At 37.9% G+C, this 27,585-nt stretch overlaps 1 protein-coding gene across 1 annotated transcript in view; it reads right to left on the minus strand.

Moving 5' to 3' along the window:
- Positions 1-27,585, minus strand: part of TENM1 (teneurin transmembrane protein 1) — a 334,457-nt gene that overhangs the window by 142,728 nt on the left and 164,144 nt on the right. Inside the window, exons 11-13 of the mRNA XM_034950131.4 lie at positions 24,959-25,175; positions 7,966-8,085; positions 1,446-1,707 (exon numbers count right to left, since the gene is read on the minus strand). Coding sequence (XP_034806022.2) covers positions 1,446-1,707; positions 7,966-8,085; positions 24,959-25,175 — 599 coding nt within the window. The remainder of the gene's footprint in view (positions 1-1,445; positions 1,708-7,965; positions 8,086-24,958; positions 25,176-27,585) is intronic.

Here is a 27,585-nt window from a genome sequence, read left to right on the forward strand (position 1 = left end):
ATACCAGAGTTGTCCACCAGCTGTCTTCTCAGTTGGTGACAGAAGTAAAATAGAGAAGGATAGCCTGACACTCACCAACTTTGTAGTTCATTTTCCTAAGAACACATGCAATCCTAAATAAGCCTGGAAACTTTCGTGCTGAAAGAAGACCCATACTTCCTAATGACATCTGTGAAGGGATTGGCATACCAATCAAATGTACTCATTAAACACTGTCTTGTTTTTTCTCCCTTTGTAAGCAAAGAGCAATGGAAAAGATAACGGGTAGCTCTTTGGACTGCTTTTCCTGAAGGGCAGTATTTTTGTGTGAGCCTTATCTAAGTGGTATTCTCTGGGCACTGCTAAGAGCTGGTGGGTGGTGTTATGATGAAAGAACAATCAATTCTATCTTGGAGCATGCATTTCCTTCTGGATTTCTGGATCTGTTAAGACCTATGAGTCCATTTTGGTGGTTTCCACATTTAATTATCATTAAAATGTTTCTATAATGTGGTGAGGGAATTGTACTATGGTTGAATAGTTTAATATTGAAATGACAATATTGAATGTTCAATAAAGAATAATTCTCAGGAATGTTAAAATATCGAGGTTCAAAAATGTCTTCTCCTGACTATAAAGCTTGAACACTCAGAAGCAAAGCTTTTTAAAAAAAAAACTGCACAGGCTTGAAAACTACATTTACTTTACACAGCTAGACAAGAGAAGTTGTCATGTCTTCTAAGAACAATGACAATGATACAAACTAGACAACAGAAGAAAAGTAGATTTCTTTTTTTTTTTTTTTTTTGAGACAGAGTTTCACTCTTGTTGCCCAGGCTGGAGGGCAATGGTGCAATCTCAGCTCACTGCAACCTCCGTCTCATGGGTTCAAGCAATTCTCCTGCCTCAGCCTCCTGAGTAGCTGGGATTACAGGCATGTGCCACCATGCCTGACTAATTTTGTATTTTTAGTAGAGACAGGGTTTCTCCATGTTGGTCAGGCTGGTCTTGAACTCTCAATCTTAGGTGATCTGCCCACCTTGGCCTCCCAAAGTGCTGGGATTACAGGCATGAGCCGCCACGCCCAGCTCAAAAACTAAATTTCTTAAGGAGCTTTAATTTCAGAACCACAAACAGTCCAAGCTCATGGATTATACTGTTATTACTAATAAGCCAGCTAGCTTTGTTCTTAGAGCACAGTGTTTATTAGGTCAAAGATTGGAGTTTAATTCTTATGAAAGCTGCTTAATCTTGTTCTATTCCATGGCCACAGATAGCATTCTAATGCCCTGACCAATTGTCTTAAAAATGTGTGCCAGAAAAACATTTGAAGACTTCTCTTGACAAATAAAGGGCAGCACCTTATAAGGATGGTAACAAGAATAGGAAAAGGAATTTAGCTATTATACACTGTTGACCACTCCATGATATTATTATTTTATACATTCAAAGGCCAATATACTCACCTGCAGCTCAGGAACAATAGTTCCCCTCTCTGGACAGGACCCTCCAAATGATGTGAGCGGTGAAGGAAGCACAATAGGGTTTGGGCTGATAAAGTTGGAGATATCGCAGGATGGCGGGTCTGATACAACTCTCTGCATGGTGACTTTCTCCACCACAATAAACTGATTCCAAGGCAACCAGAGTGTCCTCTTCTCAGGCAGGAAAGGGGATCGGTCGAAGATTAAGATGACAGAGATGCCACCGATGGCCACGAGGTCAAAGCTAAGAAGGAAAAAACATAAGACAGTTGCAATCAAATGAAAAATTAAAAAATTACAGTTAAAAAATAGGTTAATATCAGTGCCCTTTCCTTTTTGGGGGGACTCAACTATATCCACTTGTATTGTCTATTTTATAAATTCTCTCTAGCAATGTATTCATTCCATAGATGACTTCTTTTCACTATCTAGTGGTCTTCTAAGAAGACATTCCATGTCACCAGTTGATATTCCCTTGAAATTTGTAAACCAATTTTTTTTTTTTTTTTGAGATGGAGTCTTGCTCTGTCACCCCAGGCTGGAGTGCAGTGGTGTGATCTCAGCTCACTGCAACCTCCGCCTCCTGGGTTCAAGCGATTCTCCTGTCTCAGCCTCCCGAGTAGCTGGGACTACAGGTGCATACCACCATGCAAGGCTAATTTTTGTATTCTTTAGTAGGCATGGGATTTCACCATATTCGTCAGGTTGTTCTTGAATTCCTGACCTTAGATGATTCACCCGCCTTGGCCTCCCAAAGTGCTGGGATTACAGGTGTGAGCCACTGCGCCCAGCCTGTAAACCAGTTAATTTTAACACTATCTTAAACAAAATCACTGCATGCATTTCTGCAAAGCCAAATCTGACACAGCTGCTCCCCTTATGCTAAAGATAACAGAAGGATGACCATCTAACATTTAGCAGCATCTTTGAGAATGATGCATTATTCATTTTCCAAAAAATCCTATAATGTAACATAAGAAAAGTAAGGAGCCAAAAGGTTAAATATCTTGTTCAGGGTCACAAACATCGTGTCAGAAAGCAGACAGTGTCTTTGAGATGGCATTTGGAGAAAGATATCAGCAGAGGACAATTGTTAGGGAAAATTTCTTTGAACTCAGCTATGCCCGACCGAGCCTTCTACATTTGACTACCCTCTTTGGCCTCCTAGTCTACTTGAACCTCAGATTTAAGATCTCTGGTTTGCTTCACAATGGTTTTTGGTTTCTTTTTGTAAGACAGCCTGTAATGAACCCTGCACAACTTCACCAACAACTTCTTCTCTATCTATGACAAAGCAAGACTACCTCTGCTGTAAGCCAACTCTGTCTATCTCTAGATGTGGTCTATGACAAGACTATTGCATTGGAGCTGAACAGATTCAGATTTCATTTCATTCTGCACTAGATGGTTCTACCTTACTTCTCTTTTAAGTATAATGACGTCTTGGAGATGATGTACTTGAGAGCATCTGAAAAGCATAAACTCCTATATAAAAAAGTAAGATAATGATAAATTATTATCATTTTTATGTTAAAAATGGATAAAGGGCAATATGATGTTACTTAATATTCAAGGCAACTTAAATCCACAGGAGAGAGATGTAAGCAATTGCCTGCATTAAAAAAGATCTTTCAGAAGAACACTTTTTCAATGATAAAAAGCCCTTATAGGGAATCAGACTTAATTATGGACATCTCATCACTCTCTTCCTATGACATTTATTATATTTATTATAGTATTACCAATCGTGTTTTGTTGCAGAAATCTTGCAGATAAAGATAAATGAACAGTAACAAAGGATGGATAATACCGTGTTTTTTATTGCTGCTTTTTCAGTAAAGTAGCTTAATATTAAGTCAGTTTCCAAAAAGAGGATTTGAAGAACTGCATTAGCTACAGAAAATAATTTAGGTTTGAACCAAAAAAAAAAAAAGAAAACACAAACGGTTTATGGTTTAAGACAGAGGGTCTGAATTCATAATACTACAGGAACAGTTTAAGGCAAGTGTAGTGGGGAAAATCTGACACTACTTGTCAAGAAACCTTTCCTCTAGTTCACCTTCTATGTGGACTTAAGTATGTGTTCTTGGGGAAGTTTATCTGCCTCACCCAAACCTTGACTCTTGACTCAAAATTGAAGTGCTTATTTATTTAAAAACAAAAAACAAACACAAACATGAAAACTAAATAAACTATCCAGATAAGAACATAGGTGCCTGGAAATTATTCTCTCTCTTTTTAAAGAAAACTTTTATTCTGTACTTCTGGAAAGATTACACAGACAGGCCAGGCATCTTGTTTCGTAGAAAGAATGTGGGTTTGGTTTCATATATATCTGGGTTTGAATCCCAGCTCTGCCCTGTTAGCTTTGTGTCTTTGGGCTAGTTATTTAACCTTCCTGAGATGCAGTTTTCTCATTAGTAAAATGAAGCCTCTATAATCTATCTCGTAGCTGCTATTGTAAATGAATGAGTTAAAGACTTAAGGGTCAAGCATATAGTAGGAACTCAACAACTGTTACCTTTCTTCTCAAATCAGATTCATTGCCCTACTACATTTGCCATATGTTTTCTTTTTTTTGGAGTTCAAGTGAACTATAGGTCAGCTTTTGATTATCTCCATGAGCAGATACTGATTTTTAAGGTCTCCTTGGGACTTCCCTTAGGCTTCTTATGATCGTTCATTTTATATCTCTATTGCCTAGGTTATAGTTCTAAGTTATTTAATGAAACACCAATCTAGGTATTGCTGTGGAGGTCTTTTGGAGATGTGGCTATTATCTATAATCAGTTGAATTTAAGTAAAGGAGATGATCCTTGATAATGTGGGTGGGCAAAACTGTTTCTGTGAGGAAGAAGAAATTCTGCCTTAAGACCACTGCATCTCTTTCCTGAGAGTTTCCAGTCTTCTAGCCTGCCCGACAGATTTCAGACTTGCCAATCCCCACAATCTTATAAGCAAATTCCTTGGAATAAATCCCTCTCTCAAGACAATAATATCAATATCTATATCTATGTCATATGTTGTTTCCCTGGAAAGCCCTGACTGATAACTTCTCATCTTTCCACCTCGCAGTTATACACAGTAAACACTGCCTGGCTGACTCATTAATTGACATGGAGACGGAAGGTGGAACTGTGGCCAGAGATCCATCTAAACCATTTCCAATGCCAAATAGAATGCTCTCTGAATGATTACTTCTTTGGGATTTCTCCCACCACAAAACACCTCCATTTGCACGGGCCATTAATAACAGGTTATTAAGTCATATGAGAGTGGATATAAAAGACCCAAGGGAGAGGATTTATTTGTTTGGAGATTGTTGTCAACACATAAGTCCAACCAGTACTATCTACAGATGGAAGGCTATTGACACCTATGCAAATTGCTTATCTCTCTCTGCCTCATGGTATCCATAAATGAATAAACTTCTGCCTGGAGGAGAATCAAAGGGAACCCTCTCTTCATCTTCTAGTCTTCAGAACAAAGTTCTTGAGACCTTTAATACTTCTCAAGAAACTTCTAAGAATGTCGTCACTTCACCTGTTTTGCTTATCATTAGCTGAACTATTTACAAATAGTTCTCTTTCAACACTTGACTGAGGACTGGTTATATACCTAAGTTGAAGGTGGTAAATCATAGAAGAAAAGAGCAAGATTACTTGGGTTTAAATCTTGAACTGTATCCTTATTATCTGGATAAATTTTCTCATACAGCAAATGGGGAGGATGATAATAATGATATTTATCTCAGATAGTTGTGAAGATGAAAACAGAGACATTCATGAAAGTGTCTAACATACAGTAGACACTCATAAACATTCACCTTTCCTTTAGAAAAGGCTTTTTTCTTTTCTGCTAAGTAGTCCCTTCTCTATGTGAGTATCTAATCTCTTCATACTTTTAAAGGGCTCAGTCTTTCAACACCATCCTTCCTTCTGCTTTGAATAAATTACTTTGGTCCCATGATCTAGACCTTTTCTGGTTCTTTAGGGAAACTTGTCAGTTTACTTTAGCAAGTAGTTGATAATGGGGGTAAATATTTCTACATCCCACATGACATATTTGCATTCAACGGGGACTTTGAGAGAGCTGACAGCTTCACCCAAAGCAGTGATACCATTGGTGAAAAGTATAAGCACTGTGGCCGACTGGAGGGATTGAGATTTGAACATGGAGGATCCTATCAGCAACTCTCATATCACACTCTCTACTAGGTATCTAGATGCTAATCTCAGCCTTTCTATACTCTTTTGACCTCAGGTATATTTTTCTTTTTTCTTTTCTTTTTTTTTTTTTTGAGACGGAGTCTCGCTTTGTTGCCCAGGCTGGAGTAACGTGGCGCAATCTCGGCTCACTGCAACCTCCGTCTCCCAGGTTCAAGCAATTCTCCTGCCTCAGCCGCCCGAGTAGCTGGGACTACCGGCGCCCGCCACCATGCCCAGCTATTTTTTTTTTTTTTTTTTGTATTTTTAGTAGAGACGGGGTTTCACCGTGTTAGCCAGGACAGTCTCGATCTCCTGACCTCATGATCCGCCCGCCTCAGCCTCCCAAAGTGCTGGGATTACAGGCTTGAGCCACCGTGCCCGGCCGACCTCAGGTATATTTTTCTTATGATTTTCTACTTTTGAAATGTACTTACTCAAACTGAGGTAGCAACAAGCAGAGACATATAAATGGAAACTCTCATCATACTGTCACTTTATGTCCAGGAAATGACAGTGGAACAGTCTGGTTGGCATTTGGGGCCCATATTTTGAATGTTTACACCTTTATGGAGCCTGAGGGGAGTTATTGCTAGAGGGGATTCTGACTAGTATCTGTCATCTACATAAACTCAGTTGTCACTGTGAGTTCAGCAGAGGAGGGGCTTGGGGCATTTCACTTAAAACTAAAGACACAAAAATAACAACAAAGATTACCCTCTTTAATATTCCCTGTAAACTGTACACAAACAATTTTAGACTTTTTAGGTATCAAGATTCTTTTAGGTTCTTGTGTGAATATCAAATAATTCACCGAAACCTTTGTATGTAAGCCAAAAAAATGAGGTCTTATCAGGCCTCCATGAGAAGTCAAAGTCAAATGTCTCAGAAGACATATTCTATTTAGAGAAATAACCCATTTCTCAATTTGTGGCATATGGTTGAAGATGTTTGCAAGGGTGAGGCTAGTTTTAAGCACCAGTTACTGGTGAGTGCACTACCAAAATTCCGTTATTCAATCTAATTGGGAGAAAGACCCATTTGAATTAATAGAGAACTCTGATTATAGAATATTTGAAAGGAAATGAAGTTTTATATATATATATATACACACACATATATATATGTGCATATATATGTACATATATGTGTGTGCTACCAAAATAGTTCTGCTGAGCTTGTTATAATGAAGAGATGGTTAGTTAGTAATAAGCAATATAATTTATACATAAATAATTTATATAATTTACTAAAGTCCTTAAGAACAGTTTATTTTCTTAAGTAGGCTAAAACTCTTTCTTATTATCTTTTTAAACTAATTTTTTATAAGTACTTTCTTGACAGGCTCTTGGAAAAATAAATCCGGCACAGCCCAAGTTGAACAATTAACATTTCTAAAGTGTCTAGGACTAATAAGGTTTGATTGTAGGTTCTTGAAATGAGATAGTTTCTCACAGTGTGATAAAGCTCGAAGCCAACAGGTCTTTTTTTGCGTATGATTATTGAAGTGGCTTGTTATGAGTAGGACATTTTAAGGGTAGTCACCTGGAGACTAGGGCACCTCAAAGCCATTATTATAGTGTCCCTGAGAGTCATAAATAGGTACCTTTAAGCTGGACACATGGGCCTATTGACCCAAATATTCTGAATCAATGTCTGTCTAAATGACGGCAACAAAAATGTTGTTGTGAGCAAATCCTTTTCCAGGATGAGAAGGTTTTACTTCAAGGTCTTGCTTCTCAGATCTTAGAGAACCCCCTTAGAGAGCAGCCTGGTGGTTGGTGCTTCAGGATAAATCACTATAATTAAGTAGGCTGGCCAAGCTTGTCTATCAGTTGCGGCCAATAGTCAAATAGGCAGCCTAGGGAGGACACATTTTTAAAGCTTCTCCATTAATGTGGTGGAATTCTGTACTTTTGGAAGAAATATTTTGGATGCATTCATTTCTGAAATATTTGGGGGTTACTATGGAAAAATAGCCTATGTGTTCCATAGCTCCTTATTTATCATTTGCATAATGTCACTGATCTTTGAAGTTGGATTTATAGATGGAATTAGATAAAGGATAGAAAACTTTTCACATGGCCTGGGTTTCAAGAAGACTCGAGAAGGATTAGAAGAGGAATCCAGTTTGAATTAATTAGGAAATAGAGGAAATAAATATCACCAATGACTTTTTGAGATATAACTTGAAGAAAGATGGGTTTACCATCACTGTATCATCTGAGCCCTGGTTTTACCCCTGGCTAGAAGTCAGTAATTGGCCCCCACAATGATCAGAAACAACATTGACATACCTTCCATCTTGCCGGCTGATGGTAAACCCATAATCACTGTGGTGCAAGAAACTGACATTCACTCCCACTAGAGGAGTTCCATCTATGGCCACCACTTGGCCTCGAATCACACAGGCACGCCTGCAACACAAGACCAAAGGCAAACAGAAAAGCATGTTGAGACTAGATTCTAGAAGTCAAGTTGTAGAAACTTTGGAAAACAGTCAAGTATAACAAAGAAAACAGTAATTTCACCAACCAGTAGAAAACTACTAATAACATTCTGGGGAGGAGTTTTTTTTTTTTCCCCATCAAAATTAGAATCATACTAAGTATGGTTCTGAATCTAGATATTTTAAGGTTAAAAGCATATTATTAATATTGTCCAATGTATTTAGAAATTCCTTAATATATCATTTTTGTTATTATATAATACACTCTTAAATTGGTATCCTATAACTTGCTTAACCTATCCCTGATTTTCGGACATTTTGTTGTTTCTTAATTTTTTTCTGCCTTAAATTTCTTATTATTTCCTTGAGAGAGAGTCCTAGTTGTGGAATGATACTTTTCTCTTATCAAAATTAAAGTTAATTACATTAGTTAATACATAAATATATTGTAAGATAAGACTAAAGTCCCTACTGACCGCCTTTTTCCTGCTTCTTGGTGTTCTCATCAGAGGTACTCAGCACTATTAGTTTGTTGTGTGCATTTTCTATGCATTTACATATATAGTATGAATATTTTTAAGCCTCCTGATACACACTGCTAAAGTGCCTTTTTCTGGTGAAACAACCAGCCAACCAAACAAACAAATTTAGTTGAGCACACTTTAAGTTAAAGTCTGCAAAAGAGACATGATCCCTGACAATGGTATACTGCTTTTCTTGCCTAATTTAAATAAAATATTTCAAGACACTTTCCCTTTAAACAAATGAGTCCCATCCTTACTAAAAAATGGAATTCCATTAAACTAGTCCCTAAATAGGGCTCTCTTTCAGGGACATAGTCCACTAAAACATACAAGACTTTCAGCGCTAGCCTGGCTGACAAGCTGTAACAAATTTCAGGAGGCTGGCAGTTAAGAAGAGTGCCCTGGGACAAATCCCAAGCAAGGATTTTTTTCACTGGTCTGCTGGGAGGAAGGGACAGTTTTTTCACCAGAGTTTAATCCTAGTCTTGGCAGCCCTGAGCTCTTGGACATGAATTTTATAGCTGGAGCTGGCAGGGTTGAGGAAGGTTGAGCAAGGTCAGTGATTTTTCCTAGGGCATCAATGCCACCTTTTTTTTTTTTTTAACCAAGTGGGATTCTGGGTATCCAGGGCAGCTCAATCTTGGATTAAAGGGGACCATGTTATTCAGGCAAACATGGCTTTTCAGAGTAATCCTAATCATTTCATCCTGGAATTATACATTCTTTTAACAGAATCAGAAAGTAAAGGGAGGGATGTAAAGGCTCATGGCCACAAACATCATTTGAGAGAAAGTAAAACACCTTTGAATAAGCTACAGATGGTAGCTTATAATAAGCTAAAGTTGGTTGTATATGTTTTAGCCAATAAACCTCACTACTAAATTCTGTTGCAATCAGAGGAATTGGTTATAAGTTATGCTAATAGGATTTATCCTCTTCTACGTAAGGGCTTTCCCAACAAAAGTTACAAGCCATTAAGTATTACGCAAAGTAAGCGAGTGTAATTGTTGCTATTAGTGTTTGTGTATTTTCTGAACTCTCAGACCAACATTCATAGCTCTGTGACATAGATCAGTGGCTTTTTTCCAGTGAGCTGTCCATTTTATGAATTATGTAAATCATGGTTCTGAGTGGCATGCAAATGGCATACTGGCACTTGCTTCGCCATGTTTGATTGTCCCAATTTCTGTATCATTTTGAAATCCCATTTGTTCTAATAGAGAAGACATTTGAAGTCATTGAGTTCTGGATTTTGAACTAATTCTGGCAGATCTGGTCCCAGGTTCTAAGTCCAATGTAACAAGAAATGAAAATAAAAGGACATCTCTGATTTTATACAGTAACCTTTTAGATGTCTTTACAGAGCAACTTTTGACAAGGTGGGTGTAGATTGAATGGAAACAAGCTGAGAAAATCTCCTGCAAATGACATATGGATTGGTTCCAGGGGGGCTGTGAAGAGACTGTAGTGATGCCAAACAATTTAGAAATTAGTTAAGCATTGTTTCCTGAGCTCTCAATGTTGTTAGCTGCTTTGGGAGTATGGTGGGGGTTAGTTATTACCTTGCCAAGCCTCCACCAGTTAACAAGGTGGCCTTTACAACAATAACACCTACCTAGGTGCTTGCTGATTCCCTATTGGCAAGACAATTCCAAAGTCACTCTTTTTATTTGCTCACATTAATCTAGACATTGTGTCTTTCCACAGCTGTACTAGGCTCAATTATTTTTGTTTTTATTTTGTCAAGCCTAGTTGGCATTATTTTCTCATATTTTATGACACACACAGACCTGTCTCTCCTCTCTGCTGTTCTTTTATTTTCTATATGGCTTATATTTATGAAGGATCCAAGCTGGTGAAAGTCTCATAAAAGTTATCATTATTCTGTGCATTTCCCTTGTATTCCTCTCTTCCTTCATTCTGTATCTCGTTCTGAGTAGACTTGTCTTTTGACTCTTCTGCTTCTTAATATTCCTCATGTTTTAAGAAGCACACATATTTGTGTGATAATGACTCATCAAAGTCATCATTATTCAAGACATTGTCTACCTGTTCTTCTTTTCATTCATTTCACTCTTCATCACTCATAAATAATGCTCACAGACCTGTCTTTCAACGCCCCTTCTTTCTTATTCCTCATATTTTATGATCCACACAAACTTACAGCATATGATAAAACCCCATAAAACTTATATTCTACATTTATCAGTATTGAACTCCCTTTGTAATGTATTAGACTTTAAATGTTCCAAGATTCCCTGTATCTTGCTGCATTTGCTCCCATTATTTATACACTCCATGTCATCCATTTTTCACGAGAATAACTCTTAGGTCTTTTTATTCCTGGATTACTAGTACTTACTGTAATCTTTGAACAATATCAGTCATCCAGTGTCAGTTTAAATTGTCTAAATTTCAGGACAGCATTAAAGTATTCTTTTTAATTTGCAGTAATCTTGACTGACACTGCATGCAGAAATTTAGGAAAAATCTACCTCTTAGGCAAACTCTCCATTTCAAAAAGAAAGCTCTTGAGTGTACTTGCTTTCCCAGGCAGGCTACATCAGCTCCAAATGGCCATTAGGGAGCCTTCATATATATTCTTTGGAAGTATGGCATATTGTGCCACTTCGTTCAGCTCAACTGCCATTTTGTGCACTCCCAGATTCTAAATTCTATTTTCTTAATAATTGCGGATGGTAGCCTTGTATCTGGTTTGTTTTTCCTGATTCCCCACAGCCACTAAAATATAGTTCCTTCCCCCCCATTTATATAAACTATTTTGATTATGCTTCTTATATCTAAGGCAGCCTGTATAGTTCATTTTTTTCCAAAGTTAGATCCTAGCTGAGTAGTGAGGTATGTACGGTGAGGGTCTGCCTTTGATATTACCACAGTCCTGCTTTCTGTGTTTTTCCTATTCCCATTATGGTGCCTCCCTGTTTCCTCTTCCAGAGAGTCCCTGGCTTCCTCAAATCACCATTGAAATTAGTCAGCCCTACTTGGCCTGTACTTGGTCTGCCTCGAGGAAGCATCTTGAGTTCTTGAATTTTTGCCACATCAAAACTACCTTCAACCTGAGTTTTGGTCCTTAAAAATTTGTCTTTTTCTGAAACAGTTTCAATTCAATAATATATAGAACTCTTCTAAATCTTTCAAGTAAGATGATAGAAGCTACTGTCTGGACTGTCATGCGGCTGGCCCTGCACATGTGTACAGCAGCTATGTGCCCAGCATAACTGTCGTTTGTGTTGGTTTTGTGTGTCTATATGCATGGTCTTGTGTACGCTCAACGGCGGGCATTGCATACTTTCTGTCTTTGCTTGGGCTCTCCTTTGATTCACAGACATGAATGAGATGGATGCTTTGCTTGGTTGAACCTTTGAAAACAAGAACTTCTCCCTGCTGTTGTTGGTTAGAGCAAGATAACTTGAACTTAGATGGGCATGTCCAATGTGACTTTAGAAACATGCATGGGGAATATCACCCCTCACAAGTGTCTTTTTTCCTGTTCTCTAGAGAATACAGGCTGCTGCCAAGCTGTCTACCTGCTGTCACTATGCTAAAGCTGCAACCCCAAAGGAATTGCTTCTCCACTTTAACTAAATGCTGAATCCTCTAGGTGTTTGGAGCTTGGTCTGAAGAACAGAGCATCTTGGGAAATGCAGGTCAGAATACACTTTACTGGGAGCCTTATTTAACTAACAAGCTGCTTGTTAGACAGTTCTGATGCAAAAGGTCTAATTCATTCTGTATTTGTTATTTTCATGGAATAGTCAAATTATCCCTAGCCTTCAATCAACTCTTGGTTCCATTCTCCTCTTCCCTTATTTGTTGTCTTTTGTCTTCGGTGTCAAATCTCCGATATTCGTTTAACACCTCAGGCAACAACATTAACCTCAAGCACAATAGTTGGTTTGAAAAACAAGGCTGAAAACTAAATTGCTGAAAGAAGATGCAATTTACTACATTGCATTTCTGATTAATGTCTTTCGAAAGAAAACAGACTCAGGGCTAGAAAAGTTACAGCGATTTCCTTTTGTTGCTAACAGGAGCATAAGCAGCTTTTGAAGGGTAACATTCAAAATCAAGGACCTAGCCAGCAGGGGATCTAGCAGCAGGTGGGCAGGTTAGGTTGTTTTTTTTCCATAGGAACAGATGAAATCCTTTCTACAGCTGACAGCTCTGGTCAAAAGGTAGCACTGAGAAGGACTGGGCTGAGAGAGGCTGTATGAATCCTCTGCTCACTAGTGTTTGAATCCTGCCCCGTAAATTCCTCTTTGAATTGTCAGTTGGTTCAAGTCTCCAAGGGATAGAAATTTGTCACATATGAGGTGTGACTGGAGGATTCCCCTGACAACTGTAGCTACTGGGGTCTCTGTTGGAATGCAAATACCTCTGAATAGTTAGGACAAAGGGTTTGTGATGTTCCTGTTACCACTGCCATCACATAGTGAATAAAGGGGCTTCTCTTTAGAAAGTAATTTTGGGATTGTGGTGTTGGTCCTCAGTCCTGTCTGATAATCTCTCTCTCTTATAGATCAGTGATTCTCAAACTTGATTGTCCACGAGAATCACTGGAAAGCCTTATTGAAACACAGATTGCTGGGTCGTATCCTCAGAGTTTCTGATTTAGTAGGTCTGGTGTTGGATCATAGAATTTACATTTCTAACAAGACAAACCTTTGAGAACTGCTGCTTTAGGAAAAGCAAGGCCATAACATACTCAGCCAATTAAGGCATATGAACTCCTGGAGAGGGAGGCAGAAGGTATAAACCATAAAAAGGCAGGCAAATCAACCACTGGTTCACAATCTTACCCTTATGAAACCTGTCAGGCATGAATTTTAACTCTTCCATATAAACTTCTGGGAAAGGGTTTGCAACAACTGTAGTTTGGGGAGTCATGTTGAAACTGTCATGACAAAAGGGGTGGCTGCACTACAAGATGAACTACAGGGTCTTCAAATTCAGAGATTATAAAATGGAAATATGTTTTAGTCCAATTTATTTGTCCCAAATAAGTGTCCATTTCTCCTCCATCCTCATTATTCTTATTATACAATGCTCATACTTGTGTTATTGCACTTATCATAACCAGTCTTGGATGACAGTTTTAGATCTGTCTGTCTTTTTATTAGATAACCAGGGCAAAAACTGTGTGATTTTCTTCCCTGTGTCCTTCTCAGAGCCTGATGTACACAGCACATGCTCAAGACAGGTTCATAGAATTTCAACTCAAATATTTAAAAATATAGTTGTAAGATCCTTGCAACCTATGCTCATGGCACTGCTTCAAGCAAGGGCTTCAGTGACTACGTTGAGATTCCTGTGTAACAGATGCCTTACACTTTATTTATTAGAAGCCAACACTCTGGATTGAGCATTATGACATTCTCATCAGGAGTGTTTTGTTTGATACTTGACTATTTTAGGGAATTAAACAGTACCTATTGTGATCGGGAAGATGAAATGAATAGTCTTCAAATGCTTAATTTATGCACACTAGCCCCATTCTTCCTTTATATATTATTATATAATTACTATTTGCTATTTTATAATTTAAATGCATTTGGGACTTCTAATATCCAGATATTTTGGGGGTTTCCTTACAACACGTGCTACTTTTGATATATGTTATCTAACCTGGTACAGCACTATGAAAACACCTAATGTTATAGCGTAAACCTATTTCCATGTTCTGAAAATTCAAATGCAGTGAATGTTCATATGCAAACCCAATACAATGTCCTCATTAGTTTTTATTTTAATATGGTGGGTTGATTTAATCCTACTCAGTTGGTCACTGCCCCAAATAAACAATGCCTACCAAGTGGGTAGCATTAAAAGCAGCTGGGAGCATTAGCCATCAACATTCTAGGACTCTGGGAAAGGTGGTGCCATTGAAAATGCAGATAGATTTTTAAGCGGAATTATTTTCCTCATGGCTAGTGATGTTTCAAGTAAAACAAAATGGGGGCACTCACCCTGAGGTAGGGTGGCTATTTTCCCATCTGCCTTGGTAATTGCTTGTCAAAAGTACGCTTGCTTTGGAGGTCTGAGATCCCCAAAGTAATGGGAAAAAGATCAAGTGTTTTGAAGCAATAAGAAAACTGACGACACAGTCACATTTTCAGGACTGCGTAAGTGCCAGTTTGCTTCATTTAGACACATGATTATTTTCGTCCAGAATTTGAATCCTGAAATATTTGTCCTGTAAGCCCTTGCAACTCTTGAATAGTCTGAAGTTAGTTTTTCCCTTAAAATTTTTGGTTTGTTTTTTGCTTGTTCTACACATGACTCAAATGTTTTCTCTTTGCAATCAGCCTTATAGGGTTTTGTTAACCTCATTAACCTCTCTTGTCACTTCTCTGAATCTGCCTTTCGACTAATGGATAGTCATTAAATATAGGACAGATCCTTCTTGTTGGCCATCTCCTGGGCATATATTACTCTTCCCTCTACAGAGGAAAAAGTGTGTCTTTGCTCTAGCCACAGCTGTGTTCTAGCTCTGGCTTGCTAGTAACCACCATTGTTGACTTTTCCTAAGAAACAGAATTAACTCTTAGCTCTGTTTGCTCTTTATGTAGGGTGGGAATGATCTTTCTTCCCTGACCTCTCCCCGGTTACCTCACAAAGATGTCATCATAGTAAAATTACCCAGTAAAATGATCACTTTTGAACTAGGCCTTTCAAATTCTATTGCTATGTACCCTGATAATTATTAGATATATATGTTGTATAAATAAAATATTTATTATACTATGAATCAGGTACTATGCCAGATACTTTCCTTACCTTATTTCATTTAATGTCCACATAACCCTGAGTAGGTAAAGCTATTAGGCCCATTTAAAAAATGAAGAAACAGACTCAGAGAAGTTAAAAGTTTTGCACTTAACACAGCCCATAGGTGGTGGAGGGGTGGAGATCTCTTGACCTGGCCCCCAAAGAGCCTGAGCTGTATTGCAGATCTTTCTGAGTCAAGATATAAACAATATGGCTACAAATGAAAAGAAAGTGATCGCCTACAAAGATGGTGCTATCTACAGAATTATCGCTACCTGGAGAAATTTACCAACTGCTGAGCACTTCCTATGTGGAGTGTGTGTAGTGGAGATGAGCTATAGCATGTCATTTGTTCTTTCTTCCCAAACTTGCATTCACTTTGTCCTCTCCAGGGACGAAATGAGATGACAGAACCAGCTAGAGAGTCATTACAAACAAATAGTGTGACTGAGTAGTAGGTAATAAGGATTTGAGCCTTTTAACTTTACATCCTAATGGAGCAGCAAGTAGGATAGATAAAATATTAGAAAATACCTATTCATGCTGAGATAAGTTGTAGGTAGCTACTGGTATCATTAATTATAATTATTAAGCGTCTCAGAACAACTGAGTTTCAAAGTATCATAAATCATCAGTTGAAACAGCCTTTTGAAGATCTGTGTTCTGATTTTTCATTCTTCTTTGCCCAAGAGCATTTGCAAAGAAGTGAAAGTCTCACATTGTTTCTTTTTGGTACCTTTAGGTGTTGACTGCTGATTTCAGGAGACAGTCAGCACTATAAATCTGGGAACCTTCTGCACTTGGTAATTTTTTAAATGTGTCTTGAACATGTGTTTTCTGAATTTTAGCATTAGACAGTATAGTCTGAAAATCAAGAGATCCCATCTTCAGTAACACCTTTCACATGAAGATCAAAGTGCTTTATTAGCAAGTAGCAACAGCCTTACTTCCCAATTAGGACAACAACTTCAGAGGTGATAAGCAAGGGAGATTGCTCAGGAAAAGCAACAGGGACAGACAAACAGAATAACAAGTAACCACGGCCAATCCAAAACACACTGGAATTCTTTTTCCAAATGTGAGCAGGTCATCTGCAGTGCCTTCCTTTAGAAAGGAAGGTGAACAGAAGGTATATTTGAGGATGTTGATGCTCTATAAAGAGCTTACCCGATTCTTAGTCTATTCAATTTATTCAGCAATTGTCGCACTGTGTATTTATCAACCCCTAGTTGTGTACTTGGTGTAATGTTTTTCATGTTCCTAGATTAAAAATACCCAAAAATCTGCCATTAGCAAGTAGACTTAGAGGTCTTTAACAAATAGATTCATGAAAAAGCTAAACGCAAGGCATATGGATTCAAATTTGTACCTCAGTGAAACTACAAATGTTTATGTTGTCGACCTTCTGGGGTTACTCGTAGATAGACAAAACTGCAACATGTTAATTCTGTGAATGCTTGAATACTGTAATAGCACTATATTTCCTTTTAAATATTTTAAAATATAGGCTTATCTTTTAAAAAATAATTCCAAATCAGTAAGTGGTTTCTCAATATTTGATTTATTCTAGGATTAACACTAATTGATGAAGATCTGCTATTTTTTTCTGTCATGCATGAGTAAGTGGTCTAAGGCTGTTACTGATTTCTCTTTCCAGGTCCTAGTCAGTTTGTCTGAGGTATTCAAATTTTCTCAATGTCCTCCTGGAGGGCAGGCACCTCATCCATTTATCAGTAAAACCCAGTAACCAATATGCAGTAATTCCTTGACAAAGGTTTGTTTTACTTTTCCATTGCACATTATGTCACAGAATTTTGATTCAACAGGCCCCTAAAAGTCAATAGCAGGCTCCAGTTTCTGTTAAAATCTATTGCATAGGGGTCCAGGTGGCAAGAAACATTTATACCAAGATCATCTAATATACAGATGAATGCTGTTCAGGGTTCTGCTCTAGTGTCACCTCCTCAGAGAGGTGTCCCTGGGCCACTCTGTGTAAAATGGTCCTTCTCTGTCCCTAACTTTGATCTCACCTTACAGTATTTATACCTTCCTGACATTTCCTTTTTTCATTGTTTGCCTCCCTCACTAGACTGTATGGGGAAGAGATTTTGTCCACTATAACCCAGAGCTTAGAAGAGTACCTATCACTAAATGAAGAAACGAACCAAGTAAACATTATAATGTTCATACATTTAAAGAGTGAAATGATTAATCTTCCCCCAATAGGGATTGTCTTGAAAGAAACTGTAGGATCTATTGTTTTAAATGACTCCAAAGTGTGGTTAATGGGGATCTTTTTTTCATTGTGCTAAATGGGATTTCTTTTGGATGATTGTTTTTTTTTTTCCTGGAATTTATGTTTGGTACACACATTTCAAATTGTAGAGAAAATTATTTATAGCCCCAAATGTCAAAGGATGAAACTGTTTGCATATAGTTAAGCTGTTCACTGTCCAAATAAGCTTTGTATTTTTCTTGCAAGTCATCAGTAGTCTCCAGTGTGTGTCAATTTTAGCAGCTCTTCATGCTCACCCGAGCCAATTAGTCCCATCTCTGGATTATTGCTGAAAACTTCTAGGTCAGTTTCACTTCTATAATTGTTTAATGACTTTGTCTAATTTGCCAGAATACTTCTTGTCTTACAGGGCTACCTGTCTTCCCCATCAAAACAGTTGAATTTGGACTCCTGAGTTGATGAACTCCAAGCTCCCTTAGAAATCTGATGTTCCATGATCCACGGACTTACTGCAATTCGTAATTATTTTAATTATTTATGTATTTACTTGATGTTTTGACTGCTTCTGCCACTACAATGTAAACTCTGAATAAGGGGACTGTGTTTCTTTTGTGTATCTCCATCTGCACAGTTCCTGGCATAAAGTGAGTACTCAATAAATGTTGTTGTATGAATGAGTGAATGCATATCCTTCATCACTCTTGAAAAATGAATTGATATTAGGGTATTATATTACATTAAGAATGGGAGAAGAATCTGGTATCTCTTCTATCTCTTTCTGAGGTTGTAAAGTCCTCAGTTTCTCTGGAAATACCAATATTGTAATAAAATATATACTTAAAACAGTAATTAGTATCTGTCAATTATGGTTATTCTTAAGTCTCAGTCTTTATTCAAGATCAGCAGCTTCTGCAGCGATGACCATCTTCCTGCAACCTTCCCTCGATCTCAGTCTTGGGCCAATAATTTGTTTTGCCATTCACAGAATCTCAAATGGTATAAATTCCCAGCTCAACTAAGGGCAGAAAGCATGTTATATTAAACAAGTTATGATGAGTAATTATGGCTGTCACCAGGTATCATGACTAATCGGGAACAAGAATCAAGAATGTATTACTGAGTAGGGTATAGTAAAGGAGGATGAAGGCTTAGGTAAATAAAAAGTTTGCCAAAATTCCATGTTCAAGGCATTTGAAGTACTTCAGTTTGTTTTAGGGTACTTCTCTTTGGTTTTCTTGTGAGACAGAATAATGATGCATACCAAAGTGAGCCAGTTAGCAGCAGTTTTCCTGCTGACCTCCTGATATTGCTCCTTATATTCCACTTTTTTCTTAGCACTAAATTTTGATTATCTAACCCATTGAAAACAGAATTATTGATGCATACACAAAATCATAAATGATGTCAATTATTGGCAGGTTGTGACAGTGATGGAATATATCACAAGTTTTAAAAAAGAATAATTATTTTGCTATTGTTATATTATCATTATATCTTTCATGAATTTTGTTTCTCTGCTATTTGGAGAACTGTAGTCTTACCTTTAGGCTGGTTCTACATTTGAGAATTGGATTATTTAAGGTCCTAATATCATTTGTGTGTTCTAGGCAACCAAAATGAGTTTTTCATTAGCAAATATGAGAAGAGCATGATATAGTTTGTATGTTTGTCCCCGTCCAAATTTCATGTTGAATTATAATCCCCAGTATTGGAGATGGGGCCTGGTTAGAGGTGACTGGATCATGGGGATGGATTTCTCGTGAATGGTTTAGCACCACCTCTTGGTGCTGTCATCACAAGAGTGAGTGAGTTCTCATGAGGTCTGGCTGTTTAAAAGTGTTTGTCACCTCCTTCTCTCTTTCTTGCTCTTGCTTTCACCATGTGACATGCCTATTGCCCTATCACCTTCAACCATGATTGAAAGCTTCCCGAGGCATCACCAGAAGCTGAGCAGATGCCAGCATCATGCTTCCTGTAAAGCCTGCAGGACTGTGAGCCAATTAAACCTCTTTTCTTTATAAATTACCCATTCTCCAGTATTTCTTTATAGCAATGTGAGAATGACCTAATACAGAGCACTCACACTTCAAAATCATAACTAAGCTACTCACTCACTTGTTTTTCACCTACTTCATGCCAAATACTGTGTTAGGATCTGGGGATACAGTGGTATCATAGATTAAAGGTGGCCAAAAATTATTTGATACTGCTCTCATTAAGAGGTGGGATCTATGCCCTTCCCCTTGAATCTAGGCAAGCTCTGTGACTGCTTTGACCAACTGTGTATGACACAAGTGACACTGTGACAATTTCTGGACCCAGGTCTTAAGAGACTGGCATTTTCCATTTCCTGTCTCTTGGAACACTCACTCTTGGAGCCCTAGGCTACCATATAAGAGCTCTGACAAACCTAAGGCTAGCTACCATGCCAGTAGGAGGCCCAAGTAGTCAAATAGAGAGGCTACCTGTAGAGAGAAGGATTTCCATCTGCTGTCCAGCTGTTCCAGCCCCCAGTTATTTGAGTCATCCCAGCTGAGGCTTCCAACACCATGGAGCAGAGATAAGCCATGCTAGCCATGCCTTATCTGAATGTCTGACCCATGGACACATGAAATAGGATGATACTGAATTGTTTTAATCCATTACTTGGAATAATTTGCTACATAGCAGTAGATATTCAAAACAAGAAGAGAACAAATCGGACTTGGTCTTTGTCCTTACAGAACTTAAGATTTAGAAATGACGACAATTCAGAGCTAACATTGTACATCCTAGGGTGAACCAAGAAACTGAAATGCAGCAATTCCAAAGAAAGCTAGAAGAAACCCATCATTTTGTTTCAATTTTTTTTTTTTGCTTGTTAATATTGCTATTATGTGCCTAGTGCTGTACTAAATTTGGTCCTAATTCTAGAAATTTTCAATTAAGGGTAGGCATTCCACCAGAGTGGGCAGAAGAGGTCAACACAATTGATTCAGCAGGACTGTTGCAAGATTTTAGATCTTTAAGCTGTTCTTAAAATTTACTCTAAGTTATAGACATAATAATCAAATTCCTGCTAACATACACATTCTTCTCATAAAATGTGGACTTTTTTCCTACTTTGGTGGGACCGGGATTATCTGATATAATGGGTGGGATGTTAAGACATCATAGGTTAAGATCCACTGGCCTAGAGGAGTTTATTAGCCTAAGGTGTGAGGCAGAGTGTATACCAACTTATTCATGAGATATGCAAAGGTACTCCAGCGAACTAAGGGGAGAAATATTGTTCCATTAATGTGATTTCTAGATCATGTTCAGTCATCTTTTTCCTCTTTTTAAACCGCTATAATAAAAGTTCAAAAATTAAGTGAAATGATAATGTTGGGTATTTAAAGGCTCTCAGGGAAAAAGATCAGAAAGAAAAACAAACACTTAAGATCTTTCCTTGGAAAGCTACAGAAACTGTATAGACCAGAAATCACAAACTCAAATGCCAGCAAGGCCAGGCATGACATTGAAAGTGAAGGATGTGAGTCAAGTGAGTGGTGAGCTAGAAAGGCATGCCATGTCCCATCCAGAGGGGCAGCTGGCCCTTAGCGTCAGATCACCTATGCCGTGCCCATGCATCCTAGGTTGCCCATGCATCCCAAGCTGTGTAAATTTTCTGGAGAAGGAATATATTCTGATTTTTATGTTGGATCTCCTAATTTCTAAATGTCAGGACAAACAAAATACATCTGTGGGCTGATTTTAAGCAACCTCTGATATGGACATCTGACACGGATTGACGTGAGGATCAGCCTCTCATGGTTACAAAACAGACAGATGAGTTTGGTTAGACCTTGCTGTCAGCCGCTGCACTAACCCTGGTAAGATTTTGTTTTTTTAAATGCACTTCTCCACTAGTGATGGCGAGTGAAATGTCTGGCTTTGCAAATTACTGCTGTCATTTAGTTTAATGTACTCCTGTTTTTACATAATTATAAAAACCTTTTACATTATTAATAGTGATTAAATGCTTAGACACTAAAGATCAATAATGCTTCTGTTCACCTATTTACATTTTTAAAAAGTAATAAGTCGTACAGGGCTCGTAGAATATGTGGTTTACTTTGCAGTCATGTTTGGAGTAGTTGAAGAAAACAAACTCGAGCTACAGGATATAAATTGCATTTAGGAAAAAAATGGCAACTCAGTTGAGTTTGCCCAAGATCTTCACCATGGGCAGGGTGCACGTTCACATTGTTGTTACACCATCACACGGCACAGAACATACATATTCCATGGGCTTTCACATGTGGGTGCAGCTAACTCAAAACAAGAAGGTCTGGTCTCTCTTAGATGCACAAGGATAAACAATTTTTTAGTTTTTGTGTGTCCTTGCAACACTTAGTCACCTGTGTGCCACCATCTTTAGCTCCAAAGGTTTCTGATGGTGGCAACATTCAGCAGCAAATCAGCTGTGTGGGTCGCATTTTGCCGGTAGGCAAACAAGCCCCTTCAAAATGCTTTCTTCACCCGCCTACCCAGCTCTCTCTCAATTATGCAGCAAAAACTAAAAAGCAAAGTGGTTTGTTCACCTGATTATGGCACATAAGCGTCCTAGATCTGCCTGAGGAGAGCAATCCTACAGTCCGAGATGTATAAGAGCCATAAGTATTTCAGATTCAGCTAGCCCAGCTTTCTAAGTAGCCAAAATGGCCCAGCATAGTGGTTTAGAGACTAGGCTGTCAGCACCAGTTCAAATTCTGGGTTCGAAATCTGACTGACACTCATTAATTGTGACCCTGAACAAGTCATTTACTGGGCATCTCTGTTCTTATTTCCTCACTGACAAATGGAGATAGTAATAGTACCTACCATATAGAGTTTTTGTGAGGATTAAATAACACATGTAAAAGTTTAGCATGAGATCTTTGACATAACAAATGCCCAAGGACAATTTACATGTATCAAAAGGGCCATTTCATGAGTCACTCAATTGTGATCTACAAAGAAAAAATTCATTAGCACTGATTTGAAGTTTGTAAATGATGTCACTGAAATGTATTAAATTGAACTGGATTTTTAAAATGTCATTTGGTTTCTAAGTTTCTTGTGTTGACCCAAATACCATTTACCTAGTATAAATTTGGTTCACATCACCAGGCTTATTTAAGGACCCATTGAAATGGGGCAGCTGTGGCGTAATGGAAAGGTTACAAGAGTTGCTACAATGCAAGCTTTCTGCATGTGTGATTTGGGGCAAGTTATTTAATCTCTCTGAACCTCAGTTTCCTTATATATAAAATGCACCTAATACAAGTATCTACTTTACAAGGATAATGTGAGGATAAAAGGACATAATGTATGTTTGTTTGCTTTGTAAACTAAAAAGTACTATATAGATGTAAGAGACTGTAGCTATTATGATTTATATATATGATCAGAATTGGACTTATTTTGCCCAAAGATATCCCAAATAAAAATGCATGTGTTGATTTTTTAGAGGAAATAGAATTAAATTGTTTGTCCTCAGCTACTTTCCTCACGAAAAGCCTTTGCCTTTTCTGATAGAATGGATATATTTGTAAGAGCTGAGACCCCTGGATGAAGGAGACCCATCGTTCTGAATTTAAATGTGACTTGCAGAGCCAAATGATAACTTGGAGCATTTTACAAAAGAATGAGGGAAACTCAATCAAACCAGGAGGAGGAGAAGGGCATTAACCACCACAAGAAATAGGTTTATTCACTCTGAGCGGCTGGCAAGTGCTGCTGATGCATGAAGCTAAACCGCAGGGATTTAAGTTTGTCCTCACTTTTCTAAGTTTATTGCTCACATGCTCTGCTCTGGGTCACAATGACTTGTCTCTTGTCTCTCTTAGGTCCTGGCTTTCTCCCCTTACTTGAGTTTAGTGAGTCATTTAACACTTCTCCATGTCATGGAGGTTGTTATTTCTTTCACTTCATTTCTTTTTTTTTGGATCAACTTTTCTCTATGAGTGAAGAAAGCTACAGACTTGATGTCTTACCTCTACCTTAAATAGGAAAATAGGGATAATGGTTGCTTTTTGTTCTTTTTGTTCCTCTGGTGTATAATAAATAAGTCTCGACTATCTAAATAATCACTTTGACTATACCACATCTGAAAGTCACTGCAGAGTTGTTATTGAAGCTGGAAGAAATACTTCAAAATGGAGATGACTGAATCTCTTGGAAGAAGGAAAACTTTGACTAGATCCCCTGGCAGAAAAGCCCTTTCTTGTGATTCACTGGCAGTTGGATTTTGGGTTCTGCCAGAGACCTAGAGAGTCAGAACTACACAATAAAAAAAAAAAATTGTAAACTTTTAAGTTTCAATAACAGTTCTAGTATACAACTGAAGGGAAGGGAGTTGAGAGTTTGAAATTTCCATGCACATCTTATTTTTCCCCTTTTCTACTATGTATAGGTCAAGATGGAGTTGTAATTTTCTCAGATTGTCACTGATATCAATATAAACTCTTGACCAAGTTATTCTTGGGGAATGATAACTCCCACCAGGCTGCAACTGAGGGAGTGGGATGTAGACAGGAGTTTCTGGACAAATACTTTCCATGTTTCTTAAAAATTCCTGTTTGCAATAGTCTACAAAGCCAGTGAAATATTGACTTGTGGAATGCATACAGGAGAACATTTTTGTGCCTGGAAATGTTGACTTTAGTGACTTACCTCTAATGCTAATTAGTAAAATATATCATCGCTGAAGATGAATTAAAGAATAACAGTGAGCAAATTCATGTTATTACACTTCATATAAGTAAGCTTATTTTAAAAAAATTATTTGCCTTATGGGTTGGGCTTTGGTCTGAGGTCTTAAGTGACAATTCATGCATTTGAGCTTTCCCGGAAGACAGATTTTTCACGAGTCTTGCATTTCACACTAGGATGTCAAACTTATTCAACCCTTTCCTATGGAAACATTTTTCATCATGAAATAAAACTTAAAATTTAGTTTTTGAAATTCAAGATTTTTTCAATGAATCAATCCAGAAGCTAAACAATAAATTTGCAAATTATACTTCCCTCCTGTTTTTGTTATTAAAAGCCATATTATATATATACATACACAAACATACACACATAATTTTATGATACAGAATCTCTAGAAATGAGGTTTTTCCTTAATCAGTAAGGGTTTTGGCTTTCCAGAGAAGTCCTAAAAAGAAATGAACGTGGATTATGTGGAATGGGAAGTAACCTGATCCTTAGAAGGTATCTTCCTTTCATAGTTCAGGAAAAACATGACCATTGTTCATTAAGGAATAAAATAAATACATATGTACCTGCTGTCAAATGACACCTCAGGAGGAATGACATGAGTACTGTCCTTGCCAATGAGGAATTTGATTCGATCATAAAAAAGTCTTGAAGTGTGCTGAGAGAAGAGAGTTTGGCTTTGCTGAATGAGGTCAAGAGGATCTGGTGAGCCCTGGCAGAGAGGGCTTATATAACAGTTGCTTTGTTGACAACAGTCAGGATCCACACAGTCGGTTAAACCATCTGGAAATAAAACCCAAAACCAATATTGATTATTTAGCTTCAAGAGAAAAATATAGTTTAAAATATACATAAATGGAGAAAATTCTAAAATATAGCCAAAGATAATCAACCTTGTTTTGAGTTCAGAATTTGTTAAATTCACATTTTTCATGAATTATCACTCACTCTGAGTTCACATGGCACCTCAGAGAAATTCAAAGTATTTTGTTCATAAATTTTTCTTTCCTGAATTATCCAGCATTTATCAGCTGGAGAATATAGTTTATAGAGTTATTGTTTAGAGTTTGGGTAAACAATTCTATTACATATCACTGTTCAGAAATTTCTTCTTCCTCAGTGAGACCATTCTTTCCGAATGCGATGATTTCTTGTAAGTACACCTAGTACATCTATGAGCACACAATTAACAAGTACTTGCTACCTGAATTTCTATTTTTTAAAAAAATCCTCCCAATATTGTTGTCTACTGGTAATGCTCAAAATAGAGGTTGGGATTCTCATGGTGAAAAAAGATATTTCGAGCAATGATTTTCAAATCTGTTGTCAATTACCTAGGGAGCTTATAAAATATGCATATTCTTGAGCTCCACCTACTGACTCAGAATTTTTACAGAGCCCAGGATTATGCATACTTAATCTGGGTGATTCTGAAGCATACTAAAGTTGCAGAACCAGTTTTTTAAGGAATTTATAGAAGGAACTAGAGTTAACATGCCTAACAGCAGTTTTTTGATGCAATTACTATTCTATTTTATTTATTTTTTGAGACGGAGTCTCTCTCTGTCGCCCAGGCTGGAGTGCAGTGGCACAATCTCGGCTCACTGCAAGTTCTGCCTCCCGGGTTCACACCATTCTCCTGCCTCAGCCTCCCAAGTAGCTGGGACTACAAGCGCCCGCCAACACACCCGGCTAATTTTTTGTATTTTTAGTAGAGACGGGGTTTCACCGTGTTAGCCAGGATGGTGTCCATCTCCTGACCTCTTGATCCGCCCACCTCGGCCTCCCAAAGTGCTGGGCAACCGCACCCAGCCGATGCAATTACTACTAAATCTGACATACATGAATGCGATGACTTTCTCCGTTTCATTTTCTGGCCCTTCACCATTTGCTGTAGACTGCTGAATCCACTGTTGTACCACAAATAAATCTCATACAAAGGCTTTGTTCTTTGGTAGAGAAATGATATAGGGAACAGGGATTGTGAGGCAGGGAGACCACTGAGAATCTAACAGGTGCAAAATACTGTTAGGTGCTTGCAGAGGTGAAGAGATAAAAATACCCTTTTCCTGTTTTCAAGAGCTCTGGGCTTAGTAGGAGAAAGAGATATGTAAACAGCTAACTCTTATACTAGCAAAAATGTAAGAAGTGCTTTAAGAGAGTTACATGCAAAGAGAAGGGGTTGGAGTGATTAACTGAGCATATGGACACTTCATTCCATGCCCCATAAGCAAAAAAATTAAAGTTCTTCCCAGGTCCTTAAAGAAGGCAAGTGGCTCTAATTCAGTTGTTTAACAAGGGTAAATATAAAGACACTAATCTTCTTGGCTTGCCTTGGAATAGGAAGGTTCGGATGGATCACCGTCTCCTTAAGGCTGCTGCTGCAGCAAGTTACTAGCACTGATTTCCTGCAGCTCTTTTGCTTGCTCTCTCTCCCCTACTTGTCTGCTCCCGTGGAGTTAGAGGCGGGTGTACCACAGCTGGGGGCAATGAAAGCGAGGAACACCAAGAGAGTAGACGTTTGGAACAGCAGCCCTAGGGCACCCAGGAAATATTTTTCCCCACATGTGGTCCTTTCAAATTCCCTGTACTATAGACACTACTTTGATTTAAAATGCAGTTTGCTTTTTTTCTTGCCTTCTGTGTTTGTTCAATGTGTTTTTGCCCCTGATTTCTATTTCTCTGTATACATATTTTTTTCATTGATGACTTTTTAGTGTGAATTTGTTTCAATAAGAAGTTTCTTTCTGCTTCCCCTTTTCCCATCATTCAGCAAATTATATTAACAGATTTTTTAGGGATTTTAGATACCACTACCACCTCTCTCTCCAATACGCTGTTCTCAGCCTCTTATTAGCACATTATCTCTTTACTCTGCTAATTAAACATCTGGATGCGCTGAACAGCTGGCAAAAATATCAGGCTGATTAAGAGAGTTCTCTGATGTCTGGAATTGGTGCATAATGCACTAAACAATGAAAAACTGCTTTTCAAATGGGCAGTCACTTTTACATTTTTATTGAATACTGAATTTGTTATTATTGACCTAATATATGTGGAAGTATCCAGTGTCATGCCTGGCAAATATTAACAAATACACTAGTAATAATCACATTGGGCAGTCACAGGTTTCAACCTGTCAACCACAAAATTCCGACTTATTTTTGAAAATAAATAGATTTTAAATAAATAT

The sequence above is a fragment of the Pan paniscus genome, chromosome X, assembly GCF_029289425.2.
Source record: "Pan paniscus chromosome X, NHGRI_mPanPan1-v2.0_pri, whole genome shotgun sequence".
In the NCBI taxonomy this organism is placed as follows: domain Eukaryota; kingdom Metazoa; phylum Chordata; class Mammalia; order Primates; family Hominidae; genus Pan; species Pan paniscus.